We start from the raw sequence: 16,637 nt of genomic DNA on the forward strand, positions 1-16,637 counted from the left end.
TCAGTATCAGGAGCTCAGTGTGGACTTTTCAGTATCAGTGTGGATGTATCATTATCAGTGTGGACTTATTAGTTTCCAAATTGAGTTTTTCCAGTATTAGGCGCTCAATCTGGACTTTTCACTGTCAAGAGATAAGTGTGGACTAATCTTTGTCAGTTCTGACTCATCAGTGTCAGTGTGCACTCCCCGGTATCAGTGTGGACACAAAATTGTCAGTGTGGACTGATCAGTGCAGAGTAGTCAGTGTGGACTTATCAGTGTCAGTGTGGACATATCAGTGTTAGTGTGGACTAAACATAATCAGTGTGGACTGTTCAGTGTCAGTGTAGTCTTATCAATGTAATTGTGGACTGATCAGTGTCATGGTGGGCTTATCATTGTCAGCATGCACTGATCAGTGTGGATTCCTCAGTGTCACTGTGGACTAGTCAGTGTGGACTGATCAGTGTGGACTCCTCACTCTCAGTGTGGACTGATCAGTGTGGACTCCTCAGTGTCAGTGTGGACTGATCAGTGTGGACTCCTCACTCTCAGTGTGGACTGATCAGTGTGGACTCCTCAGTGTCAGTGTGGACTGATCAGTGTGGACTTCTCATGTCAGTGTGGACTGATCAGTGTGAACTCCTCGGTGTCAGTGTTGACTGATCAGTGTGAACTCCTCGGTGTCAGTGTTGACTGATCAGTGTGATCTCCTCAGTATCAGTGTGGACTCGTCAGTGTGGACTGATTAGTGTGGACTCCTCAGTGTCAGTGTGGACTGATCAGTGTGGACTCCTCAGTGTCAGTGTGGACTGATTAGTGTGGACTCCTCAGTGTCAGTGTGGACTGATTAGTGTTGACTCCTCAGTGTCAGTGTGGACTGATCAGTGTGGACTCCTCAGTGTCAGTGTGGACTGATTAGTGTGGACTCCTCAGTGTCAGTGTGGACTGATTAGTGTGGACTCCTCAGTGTCAGTGTGGACTGATTAGTGTGGACTCCTCAGTGTCAGTGTGGACTGATCAGTGTCAGGAGAGCAGAACACTGTTCAGAAGGCCACAGACATCAGCACACTGAAGGTCCAGGATACGTGGCTTCGCTGCCACCCCCCAGCCACGGAAACAAAGGAAAGCTTGTTCTTTCCACCTTAAAGAAAATGTGACACAAGGGGAAGTAAAGAGAGGGGACTTGTACTCCATGAGACCCAGGGGGTAGAAAAGTAAGGAGGAGGAGAAGGGCAGACAAAGAGGAGCAGACACATGGGATGACAGTCCGGGAAGATTGGAAAGTGAATAGGTGGGACATATAAAAAGGTGAAGACTGATAGAAGACACAATGTGACATGAAGGGGAAGGAAGAATGAGTAGACACAGAGTGTGGGAAAAGTCTGGCATTTTGGAGAGAAGAAGTACGGTAGTATAAAAGGCAGGAGAGTGGGAACAAATCAGAGCTCGGAGAGGGAGAAGAGGAGGGGGTGCTGTGCTCTGCTCACCCCCCTTCCAGGTCCCCCAGTGTGAGGAGCGGAGAGCAGAGGAGGAGATGCTGCCATCACACTCTCATCACACTCCAGCCGTCACCGGGACACCACTGCAGGACAGCCGCATCGCTATGTGACTCCACATCCGCACCGAGACATGGTGAGCCCGGGGCATCCTCTCCCTTCCCTTCCTTTGTGTCTGTCCTCCTCGGCTCAGCAATGCTTCCTTGGCTCCGATCTGCCAGTGCTGTGCGGGGTTAGGAGGGGTGACTACATCAGCTCTGTGCTTGGAAAGGAGGCACTGACGATCCACAGGTCACCCCTTCACTCCCAGCACACAGCTAGGGGGATAACCACATTCCTTTTACTTGCCCCTGGCATCCAATCAGAATCTTTATTCCATTTCCAACTCTGGAGTTTAGAACTGACCGCTGAGAGCTGATTGGTTGCTATGGGCAGCAAGCATTGTTCTTGTTAGCAGCCTTTTCAATCATCATCTTCATAATGACATGTCACATGGCAAGCAGCAGTACATGGCTTCCTTCACAATCCTTCTCATGTGTGTCATTTGCACATCCCTGCCCACAATTACATTGCGTTCACCGCAACGCAACATGCGTTACTGCGACACTGCGATATTGTTTATTTTGAATGGCGCCCCAATGTACTAAGGCAATGTTGAAGAGTCACCTGATTTTCAGGGCATCGGCAGGCCATTCGTTGCAACAGGCTGCCTTAACGCATTGCACGTTGTTGCCCGTGCGTTAACGCGCCGCAAAAATGTAAATGAGCCCTAATTCTTGTGTCTTCTATGCTACTTTCATCTCGGTCCTCCTCCTAAAGTCAGCTCCCTCTCCTTCACTCTCAGTCTGTCTCTCTCCGCAGGAAGAAGTGATCTCACACATTTAATGATTTGCAGCTGGTGTTATGGCTGAGAAAGGACACACACATCCACAGACAGACGTACAGACATACATGCGGGATACGGACACCAACTGCAAGATTTCCATCTACAGGACACACTGGGGGAAAGAAGGAATTGATCAAAACGGGAGCAGACACCATCTGGAGCAGTTGCCCATAGTAACCAATCAGCTTCTCGCTTCAGTTTGTTCAGTTAAGCTTTGGAAATGAAAGAGAGAAGCTGATTGGTTGCCATATACAGCTGCTCCAGATTCTGCCTGCTCCAGTTTTGATAAATCCCACTCAGATGCTGTGTGTATTCTCGTTCTTAAAGCTGAGCTCCACCAAGATAGTTTTTTTTATGGGTTTTATTGTGAGTATATAACATACCCCCTGTAGTATATACCTTTTGTCTATTCTCTTTCTATATACACTACTAAGCTGGGTGTATAAAGAGGAACTGGCCATACACACCTATCTATGGGCTAAATTACAAGAATCAAACAGATTCCTCCGGCAGCGCTAAACAGCATGGGGAGGTGAATCTTTCACTGCGGTTATTGTATGCTGACAGCATACACGAATAGTGGTTTCAGTTGATTGGCTGCAGTCACTATTCAGCTGACAATTTGCAGGCCTGGCTCCTTAGACAAAAGTCGGTTGCTCAATCTGGCAGGACCACCCACTGTTAAAACTTCACCCAGTTCCTGTGAATCAGCCGAAATTCTAACAGTGTATGCCCAGCCTGAGAGCCTTAGGCTGGATTCACACTGTTCCATGTGCACGCAGCATGCATGGTAATACACATGTGCAGGTGTGAACAGGCCCATATAGTTTACCTTTAACACTGCATCACATAGATCAGCCATCCAGGGAAGAATGGGATCTTTACTTGTAATGCATCTTGCAAAACGGCCAAGTGTGAATAGGCCCTAAGCCCCCGTGTACACACGTTTTTTCGTGTGTCACATACTGAGCAGCCCATTCTTTTCAGTACACTGCCCGACGCATGACATACGCAGCAAAGAAGTCTCTGCAGCTTTTTAAAAACGCATGGTACAGTAAGCTGCGTTGGGGTGCCATTAACAATGAATGACACTGCAGCAGGTCTTACAAGGTGACATATGGCTCCGAGATCACACAGCTATGTCAATTCTGGTGCATGGGCATTCCCCACACCTCAACTGCATGTAAACCAGAGGTGCGCAACTCTGGCCCTCCAGCCCCATGAGGAATTGCAAGACTTGCAGTCATAGACATGACTTCCAGAGGCAGAGGCATGAAGGGATTTGTAGTTAAAGCACAGCAGGATGGCCAGAGTTGCCCACTGTGAACAAAGGGGCGGGATGCTTGTTCTGGCATCATTGCATTTAAATGGCCATATTAGGTACATGTGATTTACCAAATATAGGCGTGCAGCCAAATAAGGTCAATGATGTCACTGCATCCCGCCCCTTTGCTTACGTCAAGCTGTGGGCAGGGGATATCCCACCCACTGCTAATTGGGCGGCACAGAAAGACCTTCCTTCTCTGTTCAGGTGGAGTTCCTTCCAGGTTCAGAGGAGCTCAGGTTCTGACTCATCCTGGCGCACATCGAAAAATACACCAGTTTCTATTTGCCAGCATAATTAGTGTTTCCTGTGACAAATAAAAGTGGCACACGCCAATCCCTAATTTGTTGTGTGGCGGTGGTGCTCCAGAGTTGAGTGTGCTTGCTCTGGTATGCAGCAAGATTTTGGCACAAATCTGCAATAACCTTTCAATGGAATCATCCTTAAAGGAGAACTATGACATGAGTGATTTCCACTCACCTCATAGTTCTAAGCCGACCTGTTACAATGAGACTGTCACAGGTCGGCTCAGTAGATCGGGAGGTGAGGGAAAACATAACGGGTTCCCTCCCCTCTCGATCCTGTCACGGCTCTCTGCCGCGACAGGGGGAGGGGCTGGATTCCCCTCTCCCCGCTCCGATCTGCCAGCGCTGACTGGCGGAACGGACGGGGGAGGGGGCGGGTACAGCTGGCTCTGCCTCTAGGTAGGCAGAGCCAGCTGTCACTCACGCAGCTGGGCAGATCCCGTCATCTAAGTCGGGATCCGCTCCAGGTGCGGCGTCTCAGTATACCGCGAGCTGTAGCTCGCGGTATACTGAGCTTAGGGTAACGGGAGGACGCTAGTTTGTGTCCTCCCGTTACCCTAAGGAGAACTATGGGGGAAAAACACTGACCCCATAGTTCTCCTTTAATTTGATCGTCCCTGTCACCTCTCTACCTGCAGAGAGTAGTAACTGTCAGTCACCACTCCCCCCAGGGATTCCCTTTTCCCATCTCTGTTCCTCCAGTGCTGACTGGGGGAACAAACGGGGGAGGATGCGGGCACAGCTTGCTGCCTCTAGAGAGGCAGAGCCAGCTGTCAATCAAGTAGTGGGGTGGATTCCAACAATAGTGTCGGGATCTTTCTTGGCTGCAGCACTGCTCTGCGCTGTCAGCATATAGCAGGTAAAAGCCCGCTATTTGCTGAGTTTTGGATCACAGGAGGGCAATAATAAATGGTTTATGTACCTAGGCAGCTGGGAATACAGGAATCTCGTATGTGCCCCTACAAATCAGGCTGTTGTGCCCAATCAAGCTAATGACAAGGTAATAGCGGCCTCATGCTCATGGATGGCTGGGGATTCCTGCGGCAGGAATCTCAGATGCATCCCTACAGATGAGCCTGCTGTGCCCATTCAAGTTAATGACAGGGTGATAGAGGTTTCATGCTCATTGATGGCTGGGGATTCCTGCGGCATTCCTGCGGCAGGGATTCCATACAGATGAGGCTGTTGTGCCAGTTCAAGTTAATGGCAGGGTCATAGTGGCCTCATGCTCATTGATGGCTGGGGATTCCTGCAGCAGGAATCTCAGGTGCGTCCCTACAGATGAGGCTGCTGTGCCCATTCAAGTTAATGACAGGGTGATAGAGGCCTCATGCTCATTGATGGCTGGGGATTCCTGCGGCAGGAATCTCAGGTGTGTCCTTACAGATGAGGCTGTTGTGCCAGTTCAAGTTAATGGCAGGGTGATAGCGGCCTCATGCTCATTGATGGCTGGGGATTCCTGTAGCAGGAATCTCAGGTGTGTTTGTACAGATGAGGCTGTTGTGCCAGTTCAAGTTAATGGCAAGGTGATAGCAGCCTCATCCTCATGGATGGCTGGGGATTCCTGCGGCAGGAATCTCAGGTGTGTCCGTACAGATGAGGGCTGGGGATTCCTGCAGCAGGAATCTCAGGTGTGTCCGTACAGATGAGGCTGTTGTGCCAGTCCAAGTTAATGGCAGGGTGATAGCGGCCCCATGCTCATGGATGCCTGGGGATTCCTGCAGCAGGAATCTAAGGTGTGTCCGTACAGATGAGGCTGTTGTGCCAGTCCAAGTTAATGGCAGGGTGATAGCAGCCCCATGCTCATGGATGGCTCGGGATTCCTGCGGCAGGAATCTCAGGTGTGTCCATACAACAATTACCTGCGGATCTAGAAAGATCTTGACCACATCTGTACAGACAGACCTGGGGATTCCTGTTGCAGGAATCCCCAGCCACCCATGAGCATGAGGCCTAAATGGCCACATAACATATCCACTTGGAGCGATTCCCACTGCTCCAGCCCGTGTGTAACGCATTGCTAGCACTTCTACAAAATATTGGGTAGCCTATGACTGAACGTAGCCTTTTCTAAGTGATTCAATTCCAGGCCGAATGTGATCACATTTTAGAACATTCCACATGGAATAAAAATATCTTGAATGGTTCGCTGACCTGTCCTCTGCCATTGACTGGGATAATAGCTGGAAATAAACAGAAGTGACTTAAGTCCGTAAAGCTGAAAGTGGAAACTTTTCACATGCTACGTTCTGTGGTGAGAGATTTTTGACTCCCGCCTGTTAATTCTGCGTCCAAAACTGTTTCTCTAAAGTCCGCTTCAGGCTTGTTCAGTAGTTCACTAAAACTTGGACAAAAGCTAAAGTTTTTTTGGCCAAGATAGAAACAGGAAACAGCTGGGCCGGGTGGGAGGACCTAGACACCAGCGCTACAAGCAAGCAGAATTTGATCCCAAGGCAACTTTAACTAAATATACAAAACTCAGTTACTGCGGCCTCACACAGCAGCCTCCACACACAGGAGATCCGATTACAGTGCATTCTGACGTCTGATCATTTACAAATCTCTGCATGGACAACACTCACTGTTCAACTGTTGTACGGCTTGTGCAAAAGTTCTGGCTCCCCAGGACACATTGCATTTTGTTGACTTCTGCAGGGAACAAATAAATAAATAAAATGAATGTGTGTTCACTTCAGTCATGCAATGCAAAATCCTATTTTTTGAGTTCCCCTGGGCTTGACTGGATATTTAAAGTGAAAACAGATTCACTCACACCACCCCATCACCCACTCCATCCAAATGGCTCTGTCTGAGGGCTCAATCAGAATCAGCATGCCTGAGGCTATGTTCACACCGTGTCCCAACCAGATCTAAAGCAGATCTGCAGACGCAGTGCGTTTTTGCTGCGTTCCAGTGGGTTTTTTTTTAGCTTAAGGGCCCGGTCACACCAGCTTTGGTGCGTTCCAGCACGATCCGCTGCTGGAACGCATTGGAGCGCATCCCGGCTGGCTTCCTGTGTTCAGGGGCAGGAGGGGGAATGATGGTGCATTAAAGTCAATGGCATCGCAGCCACACACCCTGCCCGCAGCGCGGTCGCACGCACAAGAACGCGCTGCAAAACAATGCCTGCGTTCCGGTCCAGTGCAATTGCAGCATTTTTTTGCAGTCGCGCTGGACCGAAACTCAGGCATTGTTTTGCCACGTGTTCTGGTGTGAGCGATTGCACTGCGGGTGGGGGGCATGGCTGCGGTGCCATTGACTTCAAAGCACCGCCACACCCCCCTCCCACCCCTGAACCCAGGAAGCTGGCCGGGAAGCACTCCAGTGTGTTCCAGCAGCGAATCGTGCTGGAACGCACCGGAGCTGGTGTGAACCGGCCCTAAAACGGGCTTTTAGGTGCAGTCCAGTGCGTTTGCATGCATTTTTGATGCTGTTCCAATGCATTTCCGGATCAGAGAAATAAAGACAAGTAGTATTTTTTTTTGTCTGGACCAGAACGGACTGCGCTTGTGTGAACAGATCCCAGAAATACCATGGGGATACATTGGGATGCTTTTTTTGGTTCGGGAACAACCTGTTCTGTTCCAGACATGGTGTAAACAAGCCCTGAGGCCAGGTTCACACCATTTTCCGGACAAGGTCTGGACCAAATCTGGAACGCGGTGCATTGCATTTTCATGTGTTTGTATGCGTTTTTGTTGCATTTCCATGCGTTCCAGTGCATTTCAGACCAGAGAAAATGAGACAAGCAGTATTTTTTGTCTGGTCCGGAACGGACTTCGCTGGTGTAAACAGAGCCCAGAAATACCATAGGGATACATTGGGATGCTTATTTTGGTCCGGGAACAAACTGTTCTGGCCTGGACAAGGTCCGGACATGGTGTGAACAAGCCCTGGAGGCTCTGTCACACCAGCTCTGGTGCTTTCCAGCACGATTCACTCCTGGAACGCACTGGAGTGCATCCTGGCCGGCTTCCTGCGTTCAGGGGCAGAAGGGGGCGTGGGGCTGACATTCATGACAATGGCACCGCCGGTACGCCCCCCCTGCAGTGTGATCGCCCACACTTTGCGCAATATGTACCTGTACCTGCAAGCACTATTTTGATTGCACCGGACCGGACTGCAGGCATAATGTGCCTTGCGATCCCGCGCAGCCGATCGCATTGCGGCCGGAGGGCGTTGCTACGGTGCCATTAACTTCAATGGCCCGCCATGCCCCCTCCTGCCCCACAAAAAAGTGAGCCGGCCTCAATGTGATGCAGTGCGTTCTGGCCAGAATTGGGCCGAAACACACTGCATCTGGTGTGAACGAGGCCTAAAAGTACACAGAGTGCATAGTGCTCTTTGGCTCCATGTTATGTAATACATGTTTATTTGTAAAACAAAGATTGTTTGTATATTAGAAAACAGATATAAAGCATCAGTTTAAGAAAATAAAAGTACTTTAGGTAAACAAAGTAAAATCTATCCCAAACCATTACAGTTTCTTTTTAAAGCTGAACTCCAGGCATGCATTAGTATGCATACTTAGGCCCCTTTCACATGTGCGGTCCGATAGGGTCCGCCTGACAGTTTTTCAGGCGGACCCGATGCCCAATGCTAGTCCATGGGCAGACGGATGCACGGTTATCCCCAACTCCGGACAGTGTTTCTTTTCGCCGTACCTGATCGTTTTAGATCGGGGGTAACCTGATGTAAACAGACACATGTCATCCGGCTCCCCATAGACCAACATGGGTGCGTCAGTTTTCGATTTTATGGAGGAACAAACTGGATGGACACAGATGTCACAATGGTGACATCTGATCCATACTGCTCCGATCAGGAGGGAATCCGTGCACGGGTCCCCTCCTGATCTGCCACATGAAAGGGACCTTACATTTGTCCAGCTTGGCCAAATGTAAATATGCATATGTCATACCTAATCATCCTACGGGCATCCTGTATAGCACTGTAGTACCCAGAGCTAGAAAACCTAGTATTTTTATCAAATAATGCAAGCCATTCTCTGATTGGACAAAGGGTGGTGATGTCACTATCTGCCCCTTTTCCAATCAGAGAACTCCTTGTATTGATTGATTAAAAAAACACTAGGGGGGTTATTCACAAAAGGGTGAAGAGTTTGGAGAAGACAGGAGAAGTGAACAATCTAGGCCAAAATAGCTGATTTGGAAAAATTCTCCAATTCAGCTCACTTTCCAGTTCAGCTATGTTGTCCTAGATGGTCACTTCTCCTGCCTTCTCCAAACTCTTCACCCTTTTGTGAATAACCCTGTAGGTGTTCTCTGAGTGGCCAATGTGCTGAGCAAGCAGAGGGTAACCAGCTTATCACAGCACCATACAGGACCCGGAAGATTGTTGTAGTATCTCTGGCTACTTTACAGGATTCCCATGGTCCATTAAGGTATAAATATATATATTTACATTGGACCTAGCTTGAGCAAAGTAAGTATGCAAAAACATGCATAGCTGGAGTTCAGCTTTAAAGAGTTTGTACTGCCCTCAGCATCCATATGTTAAACTTATCTAAAAAATGAAAATGTCTTTCTGTCCTCCATTTTTGTTATAAATAAGTGCCTAAAAAAGGGCTGAGCAAAAAACTCTATGTACTGTACTGGTAAAATAGGTCATATTACATCTGCGCTTCCAAGAATCATCTCTTCTCATTCTATTACACTGCGTTCAAGTTGTACTGTTCTAGTTTTACCCCAGGCATTGCCATAACTGTACTACTCTGGAACACAAATTAGTTTTTATTGCTCCAGATTTAGATTCAATCCTATTAATGTTACTTCGGGTTAAGCATGCACTTTTGTTTAGCTGGTTGCCTTCCTCTACCAGCACAGCTAAGAAACTTTATAGCATTTGCAGGCAAGAGAATGTTTTCTGTATCCAGTATCAGCTGTGTCAGCTGACTTGGCAGCCAGCTAAGCCAGTCCTACATTGCTATTGCTATAGGAGCTGCCATTCTTCTGCGCACAAGTGGCTGTGTCTGTATGCTATACAAGACTGGAATTGTCTTTTTGACAAATGTAAGAAAATCTAATATTAAAATCCTTTTATTTTTTAGTAGTGCATTAGTTTCAGACAGAATTTAGCGGAATTAACTTGTTAACTATTATCATCGGGTAAGTAGAGGAGTGGCTGTTCGCTGAACTATTGTTACAGCTCTGGGCAGATACCTCCACTTATTTTTGTCAAGCAAAGCATCGGCCAGTAGATGTGACTCATTAGTGGCAAACATATACAGAAAAGGTTTTCCACTTGGCTTGTCTGTGAGTTCCTGTGCTACATGGCTCCTGGTCTGCACAGCCAAAGCATACCTCCCAACTTTCTGAGATCAGACAGAGGGACACGTTATAGTACTAATTACGTGAGGAAACCCCAGGTTACAGTGATCGCAAAAAACAGATATACAAAAACTGATTGGTTAAACCCACAGGTGCTTTTTTTCATCACCTATTTTCTTTTATATCATTTAAAATAACAAATTCAATAATTTAGATACTGAATGAAAGGTGCAATAGTGCAGTATAACATTTTTAAAAGTTATAGATTATATTTTTTTATTGAATTAGAGGGCCCTCCTAACCATCTTGTATTGAATTGTATAGTAACTGTGCTGTCTCCCTTTATATTGTAAAGCACTGTGCCAATTGTTGGCATTATATAAATCCTGTGAAATAATCCTGTATAAAAAAGTATATCTGAGCAGGAAAAGGGACAGAGGGATTTGGTTTCAAAAGAGGGACATCTAAGAGGGACAGAGGAATTTGGTTTCAAAAGAGGGACATTTAAGAGGGACAGAGGGATTTGGTTCCAAAAGAGGGACAGTCCCCCCAATGAGGGACAGTTGGGAGGTATGACAAAGCTCCCTTGTAAGCAGCAGCAGGGTCATCCGGAAACTAAAACTGGCCATACACTAGTAGAATGGTTGTTCAAAACAGAACATTTGTTCGATTCTTTAATAGTTAATGGGGGTCACCATCGACCATTTTCAACTGCAGTGAAGAAAAAAATCAAAGGAGCAGGATGGAACATTTTTCTTGAAGAAACAAAACTCTAACAGTGAATGTGATATTCATTTGGGAAAGTCCATTCATTCTAAAACTGAATACTAAAACCAGACAACATTTCAAACTACATTTGTCAAGTGATGGCATTATCGCATGTTCTGATGAGATTTTTCGTATGAACATTTGTTCAAAAATCTTCCAGAGTATGGCCAGCTTAAGTCAATTCTTTTATATTTAATATTGATTGCCATTGCACTTATTAGATAAGCCACTATTTATCTGCAGCTGCATTGCAGGAATAATCTGAAGCTTCAGAAACTCCTCCATTTTGCTGCACTGTGTGGAGAGAGGCTTTTATAAGGTGTCTACATATGGGGAAAATTCTCTAGAAATACTAGAGGCAAAATCATTATTGGTGTTTAGGTACAGCTCAAAGGTTGGCATACTAGGTTCACCTCTGTCTCATGATGTGCAGTTTGCAGCACTTGGTGCAGTTCTGGGACCTGTGGCTTCTGTATCCATAAAGCTTCAGTATCTATCTTGCTAGTTGGCCCCGCTGGCTGTCAAAATATCTGAACAATTTGATTGGATGCAGGCATTGTTCAGGTATTTTGAGAGCCAGCGAGGCTGACTAGCAAGATACTGGAGCTTGGCCTAGTGGGAGATTCCTCCATCCACACAGTTTTGCGTAGATGGAGGAATCTGTTGCACTTTTTCCATCTGACCACAGAAAATCTGCAGATAATCTATAGGTGTATTGCCAGCTGTAAACTGTGTTTTTGCTTCCAAAGGAATCTGTAAGGAAATCTTCTTTTCATGTTGAATAGCTCTTTGCGTCCCTGACTGTAATAATGTGGACGTTTATGCATTATGTGTATTTGGTACATGTATCTTTTTGGTATGTATAAAAGGTGATGGGTGAAACTTTTATGTTTTTCAGACCCCTCAGTCAGTGGAGGATTGCCTACAGAGCACTCTGTCATCCCTGTACCCTCCCTTTGAAGTAACAGCTCCAACTCTCCTGACCCAAGTGTTCTCTGTACTAGAGAGGACTTATCGTGAGGATCCTCTCAGATATACCCTTGAATTTCTTATACCAGCCAAGAGAATTCTGCAAAATGTACAGCATCAGGCATGTGTAAGTCTCACTTCACTCTACAGTAATTAACTGAAAACTCACATTTGTTGAATGCTGATTGGTTTTGTAGTGTTAAGATGTCCATACAAGCAACATTTAACAGCAATAAATGTCCAGTTTTTATTGGCTGTCCTTGGCTCTCTAACCAGATCGTTATCAATATAATTTGAGTGGCATGAAAAGTCTGTCTACATGTCTTCTGAATGGTCATAAAGTTTGGCAAGGTTGTCTTAAAGCCTCATTATATAAACTGGTGACATACAGAGGCTACCAGTATACATTAGAGTGGAATTCCAGAGGAAACTTTTTTTATGTTTCAGATAAAACTCTGGATCATTATTTTATTGTTGTCTGTGTTCCTATGAAGATATCCCCTCATATTCTGTTCCTAAGACATGGAAAACTCCATCCTTGACAACTGTCACTGCAACAGGTTTCTGCATCGAAAGGATTCCCATCATCTTTTGTTTTGGTGTCAACTATAAAATTTGGAATTTGCCCACACTTTTTGTCTGTGTGACAAAAAGGACAAATAGTGAATGTGAATTTCCTCAATGGGTGTTTCCACCTCTTCTTAACTCTGTGCAGACCTAGAAAAAAAAGTTTCAGCGAACTTTCTAGAAAAGTAGAGAACACCAGAGAACTTCGTCAGTATGACACCAGAAGGCTGTTGGTCATAGTGGTCAACACTTGCCTGTTTCGGACAATGTAGTAGGTTCACTGCATAACAGGATCCCTCTGCTGCTGGTTCTTGCCTTTCACAGGCTGTTCTACTGTCCTCTTCACCCACCAAAGCCCTAAGAAAAACCTAGTACTTCCATGTTCAGTTATGGATGTTGGCAGTTTATAAATCACTGCAGCCTGATACAAATTTACTTTATTAAAGCTTCTGAACACACAAATATGAAGCAATAGTTCATATAGTTTAGATGTTTAGGTCTCGTTCACACCTAGGCGTATTGCATATGCGCGTCTGTCGCGCGACCGGCGTGCGTTTTTTTTTTACCGCGATTCGCGGTAAAAAAGTTGCACGACAAACGCGCGTTTCTGAAGGCTACTTGGCTGTATCCCAATGGAAACGTGCAACAAAACGGCCCAAAGTAGTACATGTACCTTTTCAGGCTTGGGCCGTTTTGTAGCGCGTTAGGGACGGGTGGAAATACGCCAAGGTGGGAACGAGACCATTGAATACAATGGGATTTATATTTTTGAGCGTTTTGTAGAGCGTTCGTCGAGCGTAGAACGCGCTACAAAGCGTTCAGGTGTGAACGAGGGCTAAAAAACATAACAGTCATCCCTTTTTTCTTTAAATGGGCCAAAAGGGCATTTGCCCTAGGCCTATCAGGGATGTTGGCCCACCATGATGCCTGAATTTGTAAGGTTAGAAATAAGCTGACACTTAGAATTCCAACAATAAAGAGATCCTTTTTTCAGTCACATATTTCAAGATGTAACAATTTCATCCTGTAAATAAGTTTAAAAAAATTCGGGCAGCCAGAATTATTATTAAAGCTCTGGTATTTGTTGAACTTTAATCATTTCCTCCCAGAACTCAAAAATGTTACTTTTCTTTTGCTTGAATTTTGTGTTATAAAGATAATTGGGAACCAGTGTGATCCTTTCACATGGTTTTAACAGCCCTGACAACAAGGATCCCTGTTTAGCTGGAAGCATTTATGTGTTAATGCACTTTAGATTTCACTCATTTGTTTATTAATGTATACTTCATATCACTCTTACACTAACTACATTGTGCCTTTATAATAATCTAATTACTTTTAATTTAAGTGTTTGCTTTTCAAGCTGGCTACATAGAAAATAATCTGCACTATAAATTGCTTTAAAATTGTTACACTGCTGCATGTCATGGTACTGTCATCTTTTATTACTGTATTCTACTTCTTCTACATCTCATTTCTGTTTATCTTTATCCCTGACAATATTGATTTTTCTTTCCAGTCTCAGTACAGTGGGTTTCTCTTCTTTCATGAAGGCTGGCCGCTTAGCCTTGGCGAGAAGATCCTCATTCAACTGTCTTCCCTCCCTTGGCACTTTCTAAAAAATGGGGATTTTTACTTGCAAGTGGTGCCATACTTGGAATGCTCTCCAAGACTTGTACTGAAGTGCCTTTCTCAAGATGAAAGTGGTGTTCAGGAGATTGTGGTGCCTGAATCTTCTCATTCATTTCTCTTCTCTGCTGAATGGCTGAACAGTATCAATAAAGACCGTAGCACAGCACGTCTTGAGAACTGTCTAGCAGCCGTGGAGGAAAAAGTCCTTCGAATACCATGGTCTGAAATAATTTATCCTCGTTTCATTCACAAAGAAGGTTTCATTGTGGGAAGGAGATGCACTCCAGGGCCTCTAATGCCACCTCTAGAATACCGAAGCCCCGGTGATGGAGGGATTGCCATAGGAGATTTGGTGGACCCCAAAATTGGTGCTCAATTGTCATTTTCAAATAATCAAAATGAGACTGTTAGCTGGAGGGAAGGTGCTATCTCACCCGTGCTGGGTTCTCTCTCTGGCTCAGTGACAGACTCGGTAGAGGGAGAGTATGTGGAACTCAGCCCACCACATGCAGAATTAGTAGGCAAAGTTGAGAGTCTCAGAGACACATGGGCATCACGAGCTAAGACTGCTCCAAATAGAAAAGGTAAAAACAAAGGACACCAGGCATGGTTGCATCAGAAGAAGCCAGGAAAGGTAGGTTCTTTGAGCACTTTAAAGGGAAGATCTAAAGAGATATGGGAAGACAGATTTTGCACAGGAGAAGCTGGAGACCATACAAAGTCTGCAGCAGAGTGTCAGAATTACTGGGATGTTGAGACAACAAGTTATTCCAATGAGAATGATGTGTTGGCTGAATGGAGAAAAGGTTTGGATCTCCTTCAGAGACAAGAGAGAGACATAATTCCTGAAAAACAGGTTTGGGGTTCTTCTGAGAGACAGCGATGGGATGATAAAGACTGTTCAGAGGCAAACAGGGCACCTTGCTGGGTTCCTGAGAGATCTGTCAGCAGAACGGGTTCTCAGGAAGAAGACAATTTATCAGAGACTCTTAAAGAATGCTCTTTACAGGTTGATAGCCTTAAGGAAAAAGAGAAATTGGTTTCTATAGAAGGCACTGGACATATATCTGATTGCCAAAGAATTGAATCTGGAGACAGCTTGCAACTATCTGGAGAACACCAAACAGAAACATCTACAAATAATAGTACCATTTCTATAGGTAGTTGTCAAAGTGAATCCCAGCTGGACTTTACAAAACAGTCACCTAAAGAAGATAAACAGACACTGGACACACTACAAGAAGTCTGTAATTCAAGAGAATCTTCACTGACCAGGAAAGGCAGAACATGGGCAGATGGCCAGGAAACATCAAAGATACAAAACGAAGGGAACATTGCAGCAGAAGACGTTGAGGTTCCATCTAATGAACCAAAAAAACACCTAGAAAAAGGAAAACATGCAGTTTGGAGTCAGGTTGCTGATTTGTCCCATAAGACTGGAAGAGGGAGGAGGAAAAAGAGAAACAAGAGGGGAAGGGGACCCATAAGGACTGAGGCAAAGAAAGCAACTCATAAGATTGCACAGAATAAAACCGATTCCAAGCAAGAAGGACCCAAACTTGAAACTGCATCCAAAGGTGAAGTGGAAATAAAAATAAGAAATTGTCTTGTGGGATATGTATATATTTGTTTTAGCGATGTCAGAGTTAATTTGAAAGCAGGTAATCAGATGCAGCTTGTAGTATTACACTGAAAAATGGCCTGGCCAGGAAGGGGGTCTAAACACCTGGTCTTGAAGTGGTTAAACAAAGGTTCAGGCTACTTGGCCATCATCAGTGTAGTGTATGGGAACCATGGCTTGTATGGATTAGGATCTAATCAGTGTGTAGCACAGTAAAGCCTTATTAAAACAGAAGGTATTTATATGTCTCATTCCAACACATACCCCAAAAATGAGTAGGCTTTCTGTTTGCTTTAATCTCTTCTCACCATGTCCTGTATTGTGATACGAGAGGTTGGCAACCTCAACTCTCCAGCTGTGATAAAACTACAAATCTCATTCTGCCTCTGGGAGTCTTGCCTGTGACCTCATCTGACTTGTAGTTGCACAACAGCTGGAGTTCTAAGGTTTCCCACCCTTGGTTTATACTGTCCTGCGGGGGACATAGGAATGCCAGGGCCAGCTTCTATTCACTTGGTTCTAGTACTGGTGCAGATACCTATCTGCCCTGCAGCCACACACCCATGCAACAAGCGCAGCAGACCAAGCCCCATCAGGGGCGTATTTACCGCGAGGCAAACTAGGCGTTTGCCTAGGGCGGCACCCTCCGTCGGGGGGGCTGCTCCGCTGGTGCCGCGGTACGCAAACGCCTAGCGCCGCGGTTCAGAGATAATCAATTGGACACCGCCGCAAGCCGCCCTCCTCGGCCCCGCAAACCGCCGCCCGCATCCCCGCAAGCCGACGTCCAGGTGTTAGTA

The 16,637-nt window shown here is 45.7% G+C and overlaps 1 protein-coding gene across 1 annotated transcript in view; it reads left to right on the plus strand.

Annotated features, from left to right (window-relative positions):
- Positions 1 to 1,425: 1,425 nt before the first annotated feature.
- LOC108786239 overlaps positions 1,426 to 16,637 on the plus strand; it is a 23,912-nt gene continuing 8,700 nt past the window's right edge. The window contains exons 1-3 of the mRNA XM_018555488.1: positions 1,426 to 1,614; positions 11,950 to 12,147; positions 14,107 to 15,796. Of these exons, the coding sequence (XP_018410990.1) occupies positions 1,612 to 1,614; positions 11,950 to 12,147; positions 14,107 to 15,796 (1,891 nt within the window). The 5' untranslated portion in view covers positions 1,426 to 1,611. The remainder of the gene's footprint in view (positions 1,615 to 11,949; positions 12,148 to 14,106; positions 15,797 to 16,637) is intronic.

Source organism: Nanorana parkeri, unplaced genomic scaffold, assembly GCF_000935625.1.
Source record: "Nanorana parkeri isolate BGI_ZX_2015 unplaced genomic scaffold, ASM93562v1 scaffold199, whole genome shotgun sequence".
Taxonomy (NCBI): domain Eukaryota; kingdom Metazoa; phylum Chordata; class Amphibia; order Anura; family Dicroglossidae; genus Nanorana; species Nanorana parkeri.